The sequence below is a fragment of the Silene latifolia genome, chromosome 4 (genome assembly GCF_048544455.1).
Source record: "Silene latifolia isolate original U9 population chromosome 4, ASM4854445v1, whole genome shotgun sequence".
Classification (NCBI taxonomy): domain Eukaryota; kingdom Viridiplantae; phylum Streptophyta; class Magnoliopsida; order Caryophyllales; family Caryophyllaceae; genus Silene; species Silene latifolia.
In genome coordinates, this window is record NC_133529.1 from 45389344 (window position 1) to 45408841 (window position 19498).

Consider the following 19498-nt stretch of genomic DNA (forward strand, 5'->3'; position numbering starts at 1 on the left):
AATAATTAGACATCACAAAAGACAAGAACAGCAATTTTTAAAGCAAAGAGAAGAAGCATATGAAATTGAGGAACAGTCTGGGGATGAGGGTTATTATGACTCCGACTGTTAGATTAGTTTAGAAATATCTTGTGTTATCTTGTGTTTATTGTTATTAGGTATTATCTTGTGTTTTTTTTTTCAGTATAAGCCTTAGTAGGCTTTACCATTTTGAAAGCCTTAAATGGCTTTTGTAAATAATTTTCTAATATTAATGAAATAATATTATGACTATTTCTTTGTTTAATGTCATTAGCATTCAATACATTATATATATGCTATATCAAAATGGACAACAATATTTCCTATGAACATTAGCAGTAAAATAAATGTTCCTTTAAAGGCATGATAATGGACATTCGCAGGAATACATTATATATGAACCTTTATTTGTACGAAATAAATTGCCAATCTTTGTAGATCATATAAGAATTGGATTACTGCATTATTGATGCAATAATATTCAATATACTTACTTACTTAACTACTGTTGAAGCAGACAATGAGTACAAGTGATGCAACTACGTCTTCTTCTACAAATAACAGCTTTAAAACAGCAAGGACAATAATTGAAACATTAAATGCACTCCAGTACATTCCATTATGTCCAGAGGAAAAGAAACCTAAAGTAGGACAAGTATTCGAAACGCTAGAATCAGCAGAGTTATTCTACAAAGAATATTGTACAATCTGTGGGTTTACGCCAAGACTTGCAACAACAAAAAGGATTAAAGGCAATGAGTTACCAAACAGTTTTGCATTAAGGAATGTTGTCTGCAATAGGCAAGGTGTAAAGGAAAGTAGTAAAAGGAAGAGGACTGATACGATCGATACATCGATACTCCGAGAATGATGCGAGAATTTGATGTGACGGACATAAGCCGTGTGAGGCCGATTACAAGAATTATCATCGTGCATTAGTGCGAGTTTAAATACCAAGAAAATGGAACTTATATTGTTACCAGATTCGATGAAGCGCATAACCATCCACTTGCTTCGCCTGAATCTACAATATTCTTGAAAGGAAACCGAAAAATGACGGAGGTACAGAAGCAATTTGTCACAAAGGTAAAGGTGCTAAAACTAGGTGGTGTGAAAGCCTATAGAGGTTGGAAGGAGCTGTGTGGAGGTTACGACAACATTGGGGCTACTGAGGTTGATTTAAAAAACTTTGTTAGGGACATAAAAACCTACATTGGTAATTTTTATGCACAAATGTTTGTTGAAAATCTTATTGGGAGAAAAGACAAATGCAGTTCATTTTACTTTGATTTTATAGTAGATGAAAACAAGTGCCTGGCTGAAGTGTTTTGGGCAGATCCGATCTGCGTAAAGAACTACATGCTGTTCGGTGAGGTGTTATCAGCAGATGCTACATATGGAACAAACAAGTACGATATGGTGTTTGTGCCTTTCACAGGAGTTGATCACCACAAAAGGTGCATAACCTTTGGAGCTGGGTTGATAGGTGATGAAAGTATTGAGTGTTATACATGGCTGTTCAAGACATTTTTGGAAGCAATGGGCGGGTGCCAGCCGAGAATTATAATTACTGATCAGGACAAATCAATGAAGTCGGTAATCCCGGAAGTGTTTAAGGAGTCAACACACAGACTGTGCATGTGGCACATAATGAAGAAACTAAAAGAAAAAGTCAGTTATCAACTGTTTCAAGATGAGGATTTTAAGACCAAGCTCAATAGGTGTGTTTGGAACAACCAACTTGAGCCTGATGAATTCGAAGAAACAATGGGGGAAGATAATGACTGATTATCAACTTGTAGAACATGAGTGGTTTTCAGATTTGTACGATCTCAGGGAACAGTGGATCCCTGCCTATTTTAAAGATATTTCAATGTCTGGCTTGATGAGGGTTACTTCTAGGTCTGAGAGTGAAAACAGTTTCTTTGACAGGTTCCTCACACCTCATTTGACCCTTGTTGAGTTTTGGGTGTGCTATGAGAGTGCCTTGGAAGCACAAAGACACAAGCAGTCCAAGTTGAACAGTGACAACAAACACTCTGAAATCCCACGGAAAACAAAGTCAAACCTTGAAGTCCATGCTTCTGAAATGTACTCGCACAACATTTTCAAAGACTTCCAAACAGAATTGGTTGCAGCTTTGTCTGATTGCCGTTTTAAAGATGTGGAGAAGATTGATGAGACAAAAATATATATTCTAACAGACTTGCAGATGCCAAATAAGTCATGGAACATAGCATATTCACCAGATAACATGGAGATTACTTGTTCCTGTTCTATGTTTCAGAGAATGAGATTGTTGTACAAGCACTGCCTTTGGATTCTACACAACCAAGATTTTCAGAAAATACCAGAACAGTACATAATGCAAAGATGGACAAAAGCTGCAATGAGTAAGCCTGTCTTTGATAAAGATGGCAAACTGATAGATGTCTCTCAAAAGTTTTCTGACCGGAAAAGTTTGAGTACTGAGCTGTGGCAAGAGGTTTATTCTTGTGTCAGCGTAGCTGAGTGTGATGATAACGACATGAAGCTTTTGATTGAAAAACTGAGAGATATTAGATTGGATATGATTAGTAACAGAAGTGTTCCAGCAAAGAAGAAAGACAAGATGAAAGAAATAGAAAAGTACGTGGGCTGCAAAATACCTCAGAAGTTGGTGATTCATGTTCCTAAAAAATCTAAAAACAAGGGTAGGACCAAGGGCAAGAGAATTGAATCACAAATGTTAAAAGCCCTAAAGAAGAGAGGAAAAGAGAAGAGGTACTGCAAAACATGTGGCCGCCAAGAACACAACTCTAGGACTTGCAAAGAAACAAACCATCTGACAGGTATGTATAATTTGGTTTCTTGTTAAAGCATATTACATTAATGTTAAATAATTATTAAATTATACAAGCATAGCGCATAGTGTTTACCTTCCAAAATCATCACTCTTATATGAAGGCACATAAGCTCTTTGTGCAATGAACATTATGGTTGTTCTGAAGGCACAGATGGGAATTTCAGCAATGTATATTTGGTTAACATTAAATCTATTTCCAATTTAGTTGTTCATTTTGGCCATTTTCTCCTTATAAAATCTGATATTTAATTTATATTTTGTTGCATATTCACCAAATACTACCATGAAGATGACGACGATGAAGGAGATGAATCTGATGATGGGGAGGACGATGATGAAGAAGATGAATCTGATAACGAAGTGGAAGGTGCAAATTTTTGATTCAAGGATAAACATCCATAATATACACTACGAGAACATTCTTAAAGGCTTGTATGTACAATTCGATTTTACTGCCAAAGTACATTACTCTTATAGGGAAAGTATATTACATTTGTATTAAAGGATCATTATTATTGTTCTGCAAGGAACATTCTTAAAGGCTTGTATGTACATTACTTTTATAGCCAAACTACATTACCCTTATAGCCAAAGTATATTACATTTGTATTAAAGGATCATTATTGTTGTTCTGCAAGAAACATTCTTAAAGGGTTGTATGTACAATTGGATTTCACTGCCAAAGTACATTACTCTTATAGCCAAAGTATATTACATTTGTATTAAAGGTTCATTATTGTTGTTCTGCAGGGACATCATCAACTTGATTGGAATTGTTTTCCCAGAGTACAATAATTTTAAGGCGTTTTGCACAATAAACATTATTGTTGTTCTGCAAGAACATAATAAACTTTATTGAAATTTGTTTCCGGAATATAACACTCTCTTGAATTAAAATTTTGTCAAACTTCAGGTTGTTCGACTCGCAGCTTCCTCAATATATGTTACATTACTCACACACATGTCACAAACGAAACTAAAAAAAGTTTTTACAGCTTCAATTCAGCATCTTCCTCATCTTCATCGTCATATTCTTCCCATGGCAGTGGGTTTGAACGGAAATCCATTGCCTTCTTTAGTACAGCATCAAAACATACATTGCCTTCTGTTGAAATCATATATTAAATGTATTTCTTTCGCAGAATCAGTAGGGGAGCTTCCTAGGAAAGTAAAGAGAACAAGGGGTTAGAACATGTACAAATGTGTACTGAATTATGTATTAAAAATAATTGTATTCCTTCTGAAACTCACATCGCCTTTTTTAAGCCCACAGGTCCAATTTAGATTACCCTTAAATGTCTCCATATGTCTCATAACGTAAACACCACAATCAGTCTTGTTAGTGTTGTTTCTCCACTTCATCTTTGCAAGAATAGGCTGCAGTTTTTTAATGCGATCAACTTTTACCTTTGAAACACCGATGTCTTTCAAGTATTCTGCTAGAACATTACGCTAGCGGAGAAGGGGGGCAAGAAAACATTAGGACTGTAATAATTATGAGGTACAATATCACAAAAATAAGAAAATTAAGACAGACACAAAATTTTTGGGGAAGGTACACTCTATGTAAAGTCATTGTACATTCACAATAATAAATAGGAACAGTATGTAGTGCTGTTAAGCAAAAGAGAGCATAGAATATTACAAAAGACAGTGGTCTATCGTGGAAAAATTCTTCTGGTTTTCCGTCACGATGCACATTATCAATGATGATGAACTTATACTTGTTGCTGTCAATGACTAGTAAATGGTAATGCCTTTTATATATAACTGGGAAGAAGAACTGTAGATTTTAAAAGATTTAATTAGGCAACAAGCAAATTAAATATAACATGCAGAAATAGTGTATATTGTCGATGCTAACCAAATCAATTCTATCTGGGTTAACCGAGAATTGGGTAAACTCTTCTTTCATTATATCCTTAATCACGATAAAATTTTCAACAGTGTCCAGTTCTCTATGAAGCATCATCTGTATGCAAGACAAGTAAAGTTTCTGATGTTAATCAAGGGAAAAAACATTACAAAATTTACTTGTTGAATTAAGTTTATATAATAATTTGACTTACACACACAGCTGTGGTGAAAAAAAATCGATAAGGCTATGAAGAGTTTCTTCTAGATTCCTTGGCATTCAAAAGTTTTGCCCAACAATCGATCACATCACTCGTTTAAAACTTAGATTGTCGTAGCGTTGCCATTTCAATACGCCGAAGAGAAATTTCACCCCCATGCACAAGAAGTTCCCTGGTTCAGGACTACCAGTGTTAACTCAAAACAGGATACAAAACATTTTAAATTTAAATATTATTGTACATTAGTAGATATATATATATATATATATATATATATATATATATATATATATATATATATATACAGCTAAATCGGTATGTTTTCCTCTACTATACGACACATAATCAAGCAATGCAATTCTGAAACTCAAGAAGAGGAGTAATATTGCATGTATCGTGCTTAGTAAATTACGATTTGCAAGGATGCTCGAGACTCGGTTGACTTCTTTCATGTTCATGAACATTTTCATTGTTGATGACTTCGCCCTTGGTAGTGTCACCACTGTCAAGCAGATTATGCTCATTTGTACTCTTGTCGTTTGTATTACTCACATCTGTCATGCTGTCATTCTTCTTACAAGCATCATAGCCATCTGGTATAATATTCCCTTCTGTACAACCTACCTCCATTGTTCTCTTCTTAACCCTAACAGTCTCATTGTTGTCAGGGAGACCAATATCATCGGTACTCTTCTCTTTCTTTCCAACTACCTCCTCTTCTATCTTCTCATCCCCAACAGTCTCATCACCTTCGTAGAATTCGTCATCAAACGAATCCAGTTTCTTTGGGAAGGGCGTCTCTTGATACTGCTTCACCTTTGTTAAAACGTCATCACAAACAATGTTGCACTTGGATGAAACCAAAGTGCAAAGATATTTGATTCTCAATATTCGAAGTCCATCCATCTACAAAAGTTAAAATATCTTGAGGATAGGTAACTTATAAACAAGAATGTGCTTTTAATATTTTAAGAAAGATCATTTAATTAAACCAAAAGTACATTTACAATTATTGGATATAAATTGTTTATAAACTTACGTTGTTTTTTGTCAACCCACAAGTCCAATACTGATACCCCTTGTACGTTTCCATGTGTTTCATTGTGTAAATACCACAATCAACAACATTTTGATGGTTTCTCCAAGACATTTTCAATACAACAGACTCCATTGCTCTTATTCTTTGCTTCAAATCACCAATGTCATTGAAATATTCTGCCAAAGCATTACGCTGCATGGAAAAATTCAGATCAAACTGTCTAGAGAGATTGTGCAAAAAATATGACATTGTAAAAGAAAAAATAACCAATGAAAGGCAACTGAACAATTACCATATTCCAAGGTTTGTTTCCATAACGAGTTTTTGGGGTTTCATCATGCTGTTGATTATCAGGAATGACAAACTTGTTCTTCTCCATATTGAATACGAACAGGTAAAAATGCTTGTCGGATATTATTGGGAAAAAAAACTGTTTTATATAAGAAAAGATTAGAAGATACAACAGACATAAAATTTGTTACGAGAGTAAATTAGCAGCAGAAAACACTTTGTATTGACTATATATATTGTTTGAGCTAACCATATTAACTTTTGTCACATCAATAATCCCAACATGATTTAACTCATTTCTAAAATGCCTCTTGAATTCTTCCAATTGTCTTTCAAATTTGAATTCTTTCCTTTGCCCTTGAAATGCTTGCTGCACACACAGAACATAATATTCTTCTATTAATATACACTTGTATAACATAAAATTATTGTAATATAGAATGAAATAAAATTTTACATACAAATACGAGGGTTGAAGCAAAGAATCGACGTGGTCTTTCAAGATTATCTTTCAAGTTCATTGAAATTCAAGTAAGTGACCAACAATCAACCACAAAGATCGCTATATACCGAGGTGGTTTTAGAGATGCAAAAAGATATCGGGTACCCACGACATTCTTAAACTCAAAGAGCTTCTCACTGGTTCAGACATTACACAAAACAAGTCAGTTAATTACACATATGTACATTATCTTTATTAATAATGCACATAATACCCAAACGAAATGTACAGAATGATTAAATAAAAGAAACATAATGAGTAGAATAAAATATTCCTAGCAAAAATAGTGCCTTTTCCCTTGGTGTAGTAGACGTAGTCAGCAATACAGTGCTGAAACTCAGATGGCTCTGTACATGGGTCAGTGTCTCCTCTTAGTAAATCAAGTTCAGTACTAATATCTAAGCTTGGATTGGGATTGGTTGCCTTGGGTTCTTCACTATAATCTTCAGATAACATGCTACATACAAGGGTATTTATAAGATTATCCGTATTGGCTTCTTCCTCATTCTCCACGTCACTATCAACATAAAGATGGTTCGAATCATTTCGTACATTCTTGTCATCATCTTTTTTGTTGTCTTCATTCCCATTTTCACACTCCCCTTCTGACACCTCTTTCTTGTTGTCACACTCCCCTTCTGACACCTCTTTCTTGTTGTCTTCATTCCCATTTTCAACCTTGTTATGTTCATTCACATTGTAAACTAATTCACCTTCTTTTCTCAATGCACAAGGCTTCTGGAGTAGTTGAAATGTATCAAATTAAAGAACAATACACTTAAGCACCAAGTTAACATAATATAACAAAAAATATGATCAACATATTTACCTTTTTGTATGTATAAAAAATCGGCCTCTTCAATGACATGCTTTCAACCTGAATACTATTTTTTAAAGTTATGTTTACATTATTCAAAGCTTCAACAACCAAAGGATGATTACTAACATCATTCTCAGCAGCAGGAACAACATCTGGAATATCAGCAACATTAATACCAACAGAACTTTCACTATCAGCGGAGCTGTGCTCATTTGACAAATTGAGTAAACTAAATGCATGATCACAGAGCTTCTGAGCAGTCTTGTTCTCCTTAATTATTGATGCTTCTTTTTCTAACTTAGCCTTAACAGATGATATGTTCTGAGCTAAACTAGTTATACATTTAGCAAGATCAAGAATATACTCCTCAGTGTAGTCCTTTGTTTGATAGACAGATTCGACACCTGTATTGTCAACCACCTCCTCCATTGGTGCTTCCAACTTACCATTTCCAAACATACCGCTTTTCATCTCATCCATCTCTCTCGATGACAACAAACTACTAGTCCAACCTACCAACGTATAATAATCTCTTTCAACTTTTCGTTCCACATGAACAACGAGATCAACATAGATGAGCTGCAAAAAAAAAAAAAAAAATTAATTACAAGAGAATGAAAACGTACCTTGCAATGTTAAATTAATTTATGAACTTCAAATATATTTTTTGGGACTTTTTACCTCCAAAAACAACAGTGGTCCGCCGAAGTGAGTCTCCTTTTCCACCCACTCAATCTTGCTTTCTTGCAAACTTTTTAACAAAAAGGAACACCAATTGTAATCTTTGATTTCATCAACATTCATCAACGATTTCAAAACATGATGATTAACCAAAGGCTTTTGGGTGTTTCTCATTAGCAAAGAAACAACAAACACAACAAAGTTAACCTTGAATTCATCACCACCATGATCATGATTTATCAACCAATTCTCAAGCGTTTTGAGTGGAACTTGTCCATCTTTTATACCAAATTGTTGTTTCCATTTGCCATAAAACTCTTGAAACTCTTCTAATTCAGTATGAGTTTTGGATAATTCAACTGTTTTAGGGCCTATTGGAAATCCAAATGTTGATCTTACATCAGAAACCTTCAAGTACAACTTCTCACCATCAAGAAGATCGATACGATTTTGGTATGGGTTATCGCTTAATTAACCAGTAACCAAGCTTTAAAGGAATGGAACGAACTCTTAACCAAAACAGCCCACTAAATCCAATCTCTTCTAGCGCGCACCACTGTTCATATGACAAACGTTCAACTACCTCAACTACTACTGTAGGAGACATTCTCGTATATGCACTTTTAAACGAAGAGAAATCAAACTTCTGCTTACACTTGGAACCCAATACCATCTTATTACTTACTTTACCCTTTTGAGGACTTTCTTTCTTTGCAGTAACAATTTGTTTATTAACAGAAACAATTTGTTTCTTAACTACAAGATCATCGTCACTTTCTTCATTTATCTTCTTTGCGAAAGATTGTTGATACCCGTCGTTGTGAGTACCAAAAATAAATTTATAATTCCAACTACTACTAATGACAGTGGCAGTCGGGTCGAACCACAGAGAGGCAGATGTAATCAATAGTTGTCTGATATTTAGTCTAAAGTAACAAATGTGGGGGTTGATTTGATTTGGTCTATAGCTAATAGAAATGAAAATTAAACTAAAGAAATATATTAAATCAAGTATAAAGAAGGGTACTAGGATGGTCGGTTTACTATAGTTTCGGCGGCAGCATACTAAGTAGGTCTAAATCAAACACATGAGGCGGGAAAACAAGAGGTCCTCTCGGTCTACTCTTAACAGATAGCATCTTTCGATCTCGCTATAAGTCCCTAATATCACTAATACTGACTCTCGTCCTGAAAAGTGACTAATAATCTAAACTTTACCTATCTTTCGATCTCAGCATAGTTTAGTCATTTTAATTGGTGGTCAATCAACTGTCCCTATCTTTCGATCTAACGGGTCAGTCATATCCTAAACATTCAACTAGTCGTGTGCAGTCGATTCGTCGAATATAGAATTAAATCAATTAAAACAAAGGTAACACCTCACGTGGTCAGTCGATCGACCAGGTATGGCAGTCGATCGACTGACACGCGATTCAGGGTCCCTAATTCTAATGCCGCCTACACTATAATTCCCCTACATCCTAGCATAATAAATTTAGCTACTCATACTAGGAATAACAACAATGAATAAATTGACTAATAATTCTACTGAATTCATGCTTGAAACGATTAAACATACGATTAACATAAAACGATAATTACGGTTTCGGGAAACTAACTAGCAATTCTCTCCTACAAACGATAATAAAGCGAACTAAATTAAGAGCAGAAGAATACCGAAATTGCAGAGCAAGAATCAGAAACCGAACGAAGATAAATTGTATAAAATTCCGAACAACTTAGAACCCTAATTATTTTATGAAGTAAACTGATAAAAACTCCCCATGTAACTGGATGTTCTAGGTTACGTTATATAGAAAATATACGTAACACTTATTATCAAAACCTAAACACAATGGGCTTGCTTTTCCTCGATCTTCTTATTCACGTCTGATTAGCGGTGTGGTCGATCGACCATGATGCTCAGTCGATCGACTGCTCTTCAGTGTACAGTGGCTTCTGTAAGTCGTATGATGGTCGATCGACCATAGGCATCGGTCGATCGACTGCTTTAGCTGGTAGTCCGCTTCTAAAACTTCGTGGATTAGTCTTTCGGGCCTCGAAATGCGCACCAAGCTCATTCCTTGAGCAAGTAACTTCATGTCAAATGCAATGCAAGGTACTCGGGGACGGATTTAGCTTGATTTCCGCTGAATTCTTCACATTTCTGCAATAATGTACAAAAATACGGATGTAGACGGAAATAGGGAGAAATGCAGCATAAACTACATAAATGAGCTCTGAAATGCGTGTAAAATAGGGTGTAAAACATCATATAAATTACACGCATCAATTGTATAGACTTAGATTTACTGTTAATAGTAGCTGATTTACGCTTTCTTGTAAATGGAGCACACTCATTTTTACCATCAGTGGAACTTTCAGTTGGTGGAAAAATAAAAGTAACTTTTCTCCGCTTTTCAGATTTTTTATCTTCCTGCTCCATAGTCTGTAATAATAAAATGAAATTACTAAACAAGTACAGATAATCAGCAGTTATCTAATTTTAGGAAATGTACATTAATCACAAATATAATGTTCTTTCAGATGATTCAGAACAATTTCTATATTAATAACAAACGGCACATTAATTTAAGCTGAATGTACATTATATTATTACCTTCAATGAAAAACCCAAAAATTAACAAGTAGAGATAATCAGCAGTTACCTAATTTTAGGAAATGTACATTAATAACAAATATAATGTTCTTTACATATTTCAGAACAGTTCCTATATTAAAAACAAACGGCACATTATTTTAAGCTGAATGTATTATATTATTACGTTCAATTGAAAATACAAAATTGACAAGTAGAAATAATCACCAGTTACCTAATTTTAGGAAATGTACATTAGTCACAAAGATAATGTACTTTTAGATGATTCAGAACAATTTCTATATTAAAAACAATACGCACATTAATTTAAAGCTGTATGAACAATATATATTATTACCTTCAATTAAAAATTCAAAATTAACAGAAACTAGAAAGTAAATGTTAAAAGAATACTTCAGAGATATAAAATTGGGGAAGAACAATGCGAATGTGTTTCTAAAGGTAGAAAAAATAATTCATGCACATTAATCCGAATTAATTTTTAACAGTAAAGCAGTATAAATATCTGAAATCAAAAAATCAAAATTATACTGCTATTGAACAATTAAGTGATCCAAATTAAACATTATATTAGAGTTATGATAGAGAAGAAACGAAATTGAAAAGAAAATACCTTAGTATAACGGAGGAAATTGGGCGTAACTTCAAAATTATACTACTGTTGAACAATTCTCCTATGACAACGTCTATACTGGTAATGTAAAACGACTGAGCTAAAAACTGGTTACTATTTTTATTTTTTTACTCCGTTTCTTTTTTCTTGTAGGTAGTTGATATGACTCATTTAGTCGTAGTTATTTGGAGCGATTTAGTATGGTTTTAACGGCTTGGAGTAGTGTTATGGAGTTTAATTGCAGGTTATTTGTTAGTGAGCTTTGGTTAGCTATTGGGCCGGTTTTACAAGTTTAGAACGGAGTCCAAGTCCGAGGAGAGATAGGCCCGGATACCTATGGAGATACATGAGACGTGTGCGCTTAAGGTGCGCTAATTGAGCGCGCATAAATCAAAATAAAAGAGACGTGGCAGCAGCTATGCGTGACCTGTGCGCGACCTGTATTCGACCAAGGCGCGACCTGTGCGCGTGCCTTCTGTTTCAGCGTCCAGCTTTGCGTCCAATTAAATTATCGTGTTTTGTTTCCTTATTTGACTCGGTTTGTTCCAATGAATTTTATTATTATTATTTTTTTTAGTACTTTATTTCCTACTTTATTTTATTTACCTTATTACTCTATATATGGTGAGGCATCTTTAGGAGAAGATGGACACAACTTTGAGAAAGAGAAACCCTATTATTGTTTTTAGCAGATGATGTGTAACTAATCTTTATTCTTGGATTCAAGCTATTGAAGCGCTCATAATACGATTGTGAGTTTGAATGTTTTAATTTCTTGTCTTGATTATTGTGAATTGCGTAGTTATTAATTTTATGAATGTCGATTGATTATTGCTAGGTGTACAACTAGTGATTGATTTCTTCATTCTATTGTTAGTATTGTTAATTGAATAGGATTTATTGATTAACTCTACGCTAGGAAAAAACTAGAATTAATATTGAACGGGATACGTTGATATTAGTACTTAGAAGCGATTCACATAAATATCTAAAGTGCAACTGGATTGTATGCATTATTTATTCTCTATCGAGTTCTCTATTTTATATTGCTGTTGTTGAATTAAATCTTGAACTGGATTGTTAAGGTTGTTTAACAGTTAGGGTTGATTAAGAATGGGACTCGTTTTAATTAACTATTCTTAAGGAGAATTGGAATTTGTCATTCACGATAGAGTAATCAAGATTAGTAATTGAAACCGTCATACAATGATCAATTGTTATTGAGTGTGGATATATGCTTGGCTCTAAGACCCTTTTAAATCATTTGATACACCGAAAGTCATTAGTTTTATTACTCAATTTGGATTAGCTATTAATCTTAGTTTATTAGAAAATCAACTCAAATCCCCCCTTTTGTTACTACGATCTTTAATTACATTAAAGATCGACTGTTCCTACATTATAAATTGCATAAATTGTTAATCTGATTCCCTTGGGTTCGACCCTTATTTCCGCTTTACTACTGTTTAGTATTTGGATTTAAGTGATATAAATTGTTAATTTGAGGCATACGACTTTAGCCTGTCAAATTTTGGCGCCGTTGCCGGGGAATTGGCATTAATTATTTTTGTGTTTAGTGTAGGTTTATGCATAATACTCGTATTTCTAACCTGAACCTTGAGCCTTTCGATCAGGAGATTGAGCATACTCTTTTCAGGTTACGAAAGAACAAACGAGGTGCAATAGTAGCTGTTCCTGAAGGCAACGAGTTCGACGATCTACATTCAGACTCTGAATATTCTAAAATTTCTGAACAACCCGAACCTTTGAATATGGCTAGAGAAACCCGCACTCTAAGGGAGCTCACAGCTCCAAATCTTAACGTTCAACCATTGTGCATCACTTTTCCAACATTGGATGATGTAGTTACTTTTGAATCGAAATCGGTTTGATACATCAATTACCAAGTTTCGAGTGGTATGAGCATTGAGGATCCGAATAAGCATCTTTCGGACTTTCATATTGTGTGCACTGGTATGAAGCCACCTGCTATTACCGTCTTGAGCGATTAAAATTGAGAGCATTTCCTTTCACCTTGAAGGACAATGCGAGAGACTGGTTAAACTATCTCCCACCGGGAAGTATCACTACTTGGGTAGGTATGAAGAAGGCGTTCTTGGAGAAATATTTTCCTCCTTCTCGATCATCTCAGCTGAAAAGAGCCATCAGTAATGTTGAACAGCAAGACGAGGAAACTATGTATGAGTATCTTGAGAAATTTAAGAAGCTCTGTGCTAGTTGCCCTTACCATGGTTACTCTAAGCAGGATCTCATTATGTATTTTTGTGGTGGACTGAACCAAGATGACCGTCGCATGATTCACTCTGCTTGTGGAGGAAATATAGCCAACAAAAATCCAGATGAGGCTTGGGAGGTTATTTCAGAGCTAGCTGAGACCTCTAGACAGTTTGAGAGGAAACCATCACGAAGAGGAGTGAATTCTATGGGTATTAGTCCTGGTTTAGAGGAAAAGGTTGATAATATTGTTTCCACTCTCCGTGACATGTTATCTGGGAGACAAATGGCTACTGCTTGTGGCATATGCGCTACTGAGGGTCATCCTAATGATTTGTGTCCTTACTTGCGAGAAAGTGGCCAAGAAGTTGTGAATGGTGTTTGGGAGAGTACTACAAATAACAGGAAATGGGATCCATATTCCAAGACCTATAATGAAGGAAATTGGGCGTAACTTCAAAATTATACTACTGTTGAACAATTCTCCTATAACAACGTCTATACTGGTAATGTAAAACGACTGAGCTAAAAACTGGTTACTACTTTTATTTTTTTACTCCGTTTCTTTTTTCTTGTAGGTAGTTAGTTATTATTGTAATGTAACTGTTAAAAAATAAGGGAAATGATAAATACATTTAATACCCTAAAATAGTTAGTTAGTTAGTTACCTTGAAGCTTGGCCACTGCAGTCCCCGAAAAGGGTGGCTTACATGGTCCATGTGTTGGTGCGAGAATGCATGGACCCGGGGGGGATTCAACCCCCTCGTCAACATTAAAAAAAAAAAAAAAAAAAAAAAAAAAAGAGTTTAGAGACGGACCGAGTAAACCCTTTTTTTTTTTTTTTTTTTTTTTTGTAGGGGGGGGGGGGGGTTAATCCTAAAACGGGACGGGAAAGAGTTTAGAGTTGGATTAAGCGGATCCTTGCTTCTCATTTGAAGGCGGCAAGACAAAAAGACACCCTAGAGGGGCCGAGTGAACCCTTTTTGCGGGGACCGGGTATCCTAAAACGGGACGGGAAAGGGTTTAGGGTTTGATTAGGCGGACCGCTACCGCGGATCCCCCTAATCAAACCCTAAACCCTTTCCCTTGCTTCTCATTCGAAGGCGGCAAGACAAAAAGACACCCTAGAGGGGCCGAGTGAACCCTTTTGGGGGACCGGGTATCCAAAACGGGACGGGAAAGGGTTTAGGGTTTGATTAGGCGACCGCTACCGCGGATCCCCCTAATCAAACCCTAAACCCTTTCCTCTGCTTCTCATTCGAAGGCGGCAAGACAAAAAGACACCCTAGAGGGGCCGAGTGAACCCTTTTTGGGGGCGGGGCGGGTATCCTAAAACGGGACGGGAAAGGGTTTAGGGTTTGATTAGGCGGACAGCTACCGCGGATCCCCTAAACCCTAAACCCTTTCCCTTGCTTCTCATTCGAAGGCGGCAAGACAAAAAGACACCCTAGAGGGGCCGAGTGAACCCTTTTTGGGGGGCCGGGTATCCTAAAACGGGACGGGAAAGGGTTTAGGGTTTGATTAGGCGGACCGCTACCGCGGATCCCCCTAATCAAACCCTAAACCCTTTCCCTTGCTTCTCATTCGAAGGCAAGACAAAAGACAAAAAGACGACCTAGAAGGGCCGAGTGAACCCTTTTTGGGGCGGGTATCCTAAAACGGGACGGGAAAGGGTTTAGGGTTTGATTAGGTGGACCGCTACCGCGGATCCCCCTAATCAAACCCTAAACCCTTTCCCATGCTTCTCATTCGAAGACGGCAAGACAAAAAGACACCCTAGAGGGGCCGAGTGAACCCTTTTTTGGAGGGCCGGGTATCCTAAAACGGGACGGGAAAGGGTTTAGGGTTTGATTAGGCGGACCGCTACCACGGATCCCCCTAATCAAACCCTAAACCCTTTCCCTTGCTTCTCATTCGAAGGCGGCAAGACAAAAAAAGACACCTAGAGGGGCCGAGTGAACCCTTTTTGGGGGGCGGGTATCCTAAAATGGGACGGGAAAGGGTTTAGGGTTTGATTAGGTGGACCGCTACCGCGGATCCCCCAAATTAAACCCCAAACCCTTTCCCTTGCTTCTCATTCGAAGGCAGCAAGACGAAAAGACACCCTAGAGGGGCCGAGTGAACCCTTTTTGGGTGGACCGGGTATCCTAAAACGGGACGGAAAGGGTTTGAGGTTTGATTAAGCGGACCGCTACCGCGTACCCCCCTAATAAAACCCTAAACCCTTTCCATTGCTTCTCATTCGAAGGCGGCAAGACAAAAAAATACCTAAGAGGGGCCGAGTGAACCCTTTTTTAGAGGGCCGGGTATCCTAAAATGGGACGGGAAAGGGTTTAGGGTTTGATTAGGTGGACCGCTACCGCGGATCCCCCAAATCAAACCCCAAACCCTTTCCCTTGCTTCTCATTCGAAGGCAGCAAGACAAAAAGACACCCTAGAGGGGCCGAGTGAACCCTTTTTGGGTGGACCGGGTATCCTAAAACGGGACGGGAAAGGGTTTAGGGTTTGATTAGGCGGACCGCTACTGCGGATCCCCCTAATCAAACCCTAAACGCTTTCCCTTGCTTCTCATTCGAAGGCGGCAAGACAAAAAGACACCCTAGAGGGGCCGAGTGAACCCTTTTTGGGGGGACCGGGTATCCTAAAACGGGACGGGAAAGCGTTTAGGGTTTGATTAGGCGAACCGCTACCGCGGATCCCCCTAATCAAACCCTAAACCCTTTCCCTTGCTTCTCATTCGAAGGCGGCAAGACAAAAAGACACCCTAGAGGGGCCGAGTGAACCCTTTTTTGGGGGGCCGGGTATCCTAAAACGGGACGGGAAAGGGTTTAGGGTTTGATTAGGCGGACCGCTACCGCGGATCCCCCTAATCAAACCCTAAACCCTTTCCCTTGCTTCTCATTCGAAGGCGGCAAGACAAAAAGACACCCTAGAGGGGCCGAGTGAACCCTTTTTGGGGGGACCGGGTATCCTAAAACGGGACGGGAAACGGTTTAGGGTTTGATTAGGCGGACCGCTACCGCGGATCCCCCTAATCAAACCCTTTCCCTTGCTTCTCATTCGACGGCGGCAAGACAAAAAGACAGCCTAGAGGGGCCGAGTGAACCCTTTTTTGGGGGGCCGGGTATCCTAAAATGGGACGGGAAAGGGTTTAGGGTTTGATTAGGTGGACCGCTACCGCGGATCCCCCAAATCAAACCCCAAACCCTTTCCCTTGCTTCTCATTCGAAGGCAGCAAGACAAAAAGACACCCTAGAGGGGCCGAGTGAACCCTTTTTGGGTGGACCGGGTATCCTAAAACGGGACGGAAAGGGTTTAGGGTTTGATTAAGCGGACCGCTACCGCGGACCCCCCTAATAAAACCCTAAACCCTTTCCATTGCTTCTCATTCGAAGGCGGCAAGACAAAAAAATACCTTAGAGGGGCTGAGTGAACCCTTTTTTAGAGGGCCGGGTATCCTAAAATGGGACGGGAAAGGGTTTAGGGTTTGATTAGGTGGCCCGCTACCGCGGATCTCCCTAATCAAACCCTAAACCCTTTCCCTTGCTTCTCATTCGAAGGCAGCAAGACAAAAAGACACCCTAGAGGGGCCGAGTGAACCCTTTTTGGGGGGACCGGGTATCCTAAAATGGGACGGGAAAGGGTTTAGGGTTTGATTAGGCGGACCGCTACCGCGTACCCCCCTAATAAAACCCTAAACCCTTTCCATTGCTTCTCATTCGAAGGCGGCAAGACAAAAAAATACCTAAGAGGGGCCGAGTGAACCCTTTTTTAGAGGGCCGGGTATCCTAAAATGGGACGGGAAAGGGTTTAGGGTTTGATTAGGTGGACCGCTACCGCGGATCCCCCAAATCAAACCCCAAACCCTTTCCCTTGCTTCTCATTCGAAGGCAGCAAGACAAAAAGACACCCTAGAGGGGCCGAGTGAACCCTTTTTGGGTGGACCGGGTATCCTAAAACGGGACGGGAAAGGGTTTAGGGTTTGATTTGGCGGACCGCCTCTGCGGATCCCCTAATCAAACCCTAAACCCTTTCCTTGCTTCTCATTCGAAGGCGGCAAGACAAAAAGACACCCTAGAGGGGCCGAGTGAACCCTTTTTGGGGGGGACCGGGTATCCTAAAACGGGACGGGAAAGGGTTTAGGGTTTGATTAGGCGAACCGCTACCGCGGATCCCCTTAATCAAACCCTAAACCCTTTCCCTTGCTTCTCATTCGAAGGCGGCAAGACAAAAAGACACGCTAGAGGGGACGAGTGAACCCTTTTTTGGGGGGCCGGGTATCCAAAAACGGGACGGGAAAGGGTTTAGGGTTTGATTAGGCGGACCGCTATCGCGGATCCCCCTAATCAAACCCTAAACCCTTTCCTTGCTTCTCATTCGAAGGCGGCAAGACAAAAGACACCCTAGAGGGGCCGAGTGAACCCTTTTTGGGGGGACCGGGTATCCTAAAACGGGACGGGAAACGGTTTAGGGTTTGATTAGGCGGACCGCTACCGCGGATCCCCCTAATCAAACCCTAAACCCTTTCCTTTGCTTCTCATTCGATGGCGGCAAGACAAAAAGACGACCTAGAGGGGCCGAGTGAACCCTTTTTGGGGGGCGGGTATCCTAAAATGGGACGGGAAAGGGTTTAGGGTTTGATTAGGTGGACCGCTACCGCGGATCCCCCAAATCAAACCCCAAACCCTTTCCCTTGCTTCTCATTCGAAAGCGGCAAGACAAAAAGACACCCTAGAGGGGCCGAGTGAACCCTTTTTGGGTGGTCGGGTATCCTAAAACGGGACGGAAAGGGTTTAGGGTTTGATTAAGCGGACCGCTACCGCGGACCCCCCTAATAAAACCCTAAACCCTTTCCATTGCTTCTCATTCGAAGGCGGCAAGACAAAAAAATACCTTAGAGGGGCCGAGTGAACCCTTTTTTAGAGGGCCGGGTATCCTAAAATGGGACGGGAAAGGGTTTAGGGTTTGATTAGGTGGCCCGCTACCGCGGATCTCCCTAATCAAACCCTAAACCCTTTCCCTTGCTTCTCATTCGAAGGCGGCAAGACAAAAAGACACCCTAGAGGGGCCGAGTGAACCCTTTTTGGGGGGACCGGGTATCCTAAAATGGGACGGGAAAGGGTTTAGGGTTTGATTAGGCGGACCGCTACCGCGGATCCCCCTAATCAAACCCTAAACGCTTTCCCTTGCTTCTCATTCGAAGGCGGCAAGACAAAAAGACACCCTAGAGGGGCCGAGTGAACCCTTTTTGGGGGGACCGGGTATCCTAAAACGGGACGGGAAAGGGTTTAGGGTTTGATTAGGCGAACCGCTACCGCGGATCCCCCTAATCAAACCCTAAACCCTTTCCCTTGCTTCTCATTCGAAGGCGGCAAGACAAAAAGACACCCTAGAGGGGCCGAGTGAACCCTTTTTTGGGGGCGGGTATACTAAAACGGGACGGGAAAGGGTTTAGGGTTTGATTAGGCGGACCGCTACCGCGGATCCCTATAATCAAACCCTAAACCCTTTCTCTTGCTTCTCATTTGAAGGCGGTAAGACAAAAAGACACCCTAGAGGGGCCGAGTGAACCCTTTGTGGGGGGACCGGGTATCCTAAACGGGACGGGAAAGGGTTTAGGGTTTGATTAGGCGGACCGCTACCGTGGATCCCCTAATCAAACCCTAAACCCTTTCCCTTGCTTCTCATTCGAAGGCGGCAAGACAAAAGACAGCCTAGAAGGGCCGAGTGAACCCTTTTTTGGGGGGCCGGGTATC

At 39.3% G+C, this 19498-nt stretch overlaps 1 protein-coding gene across 1 annotated transcript; it reads left to right on the top strand.

Moving 5' to 3' along the window:
• Positions 1-1074: 1074 nt before the first annotated feature.
• On the top strand, positions 1075-3071 carry LOC141651464 (protein FAR1-RELATED SEQUENCE 5-like). The gene is made up of 4 exons (XM_074459177.1): positions 1075-1742; positions 1858-2095; positions 2309-2608; positions 3012-3071. The coding sequence occupies exons 1-4, from the start codon at positions 1075-1077 to the stop codon at positions 3069-3071; spliced, it is 1266 nt and encodes a 421-aa protein (XP_074315278.1).
• The last annotated feature ends 16427 nt before the right edge of the window (positions 3072-19498 follow it).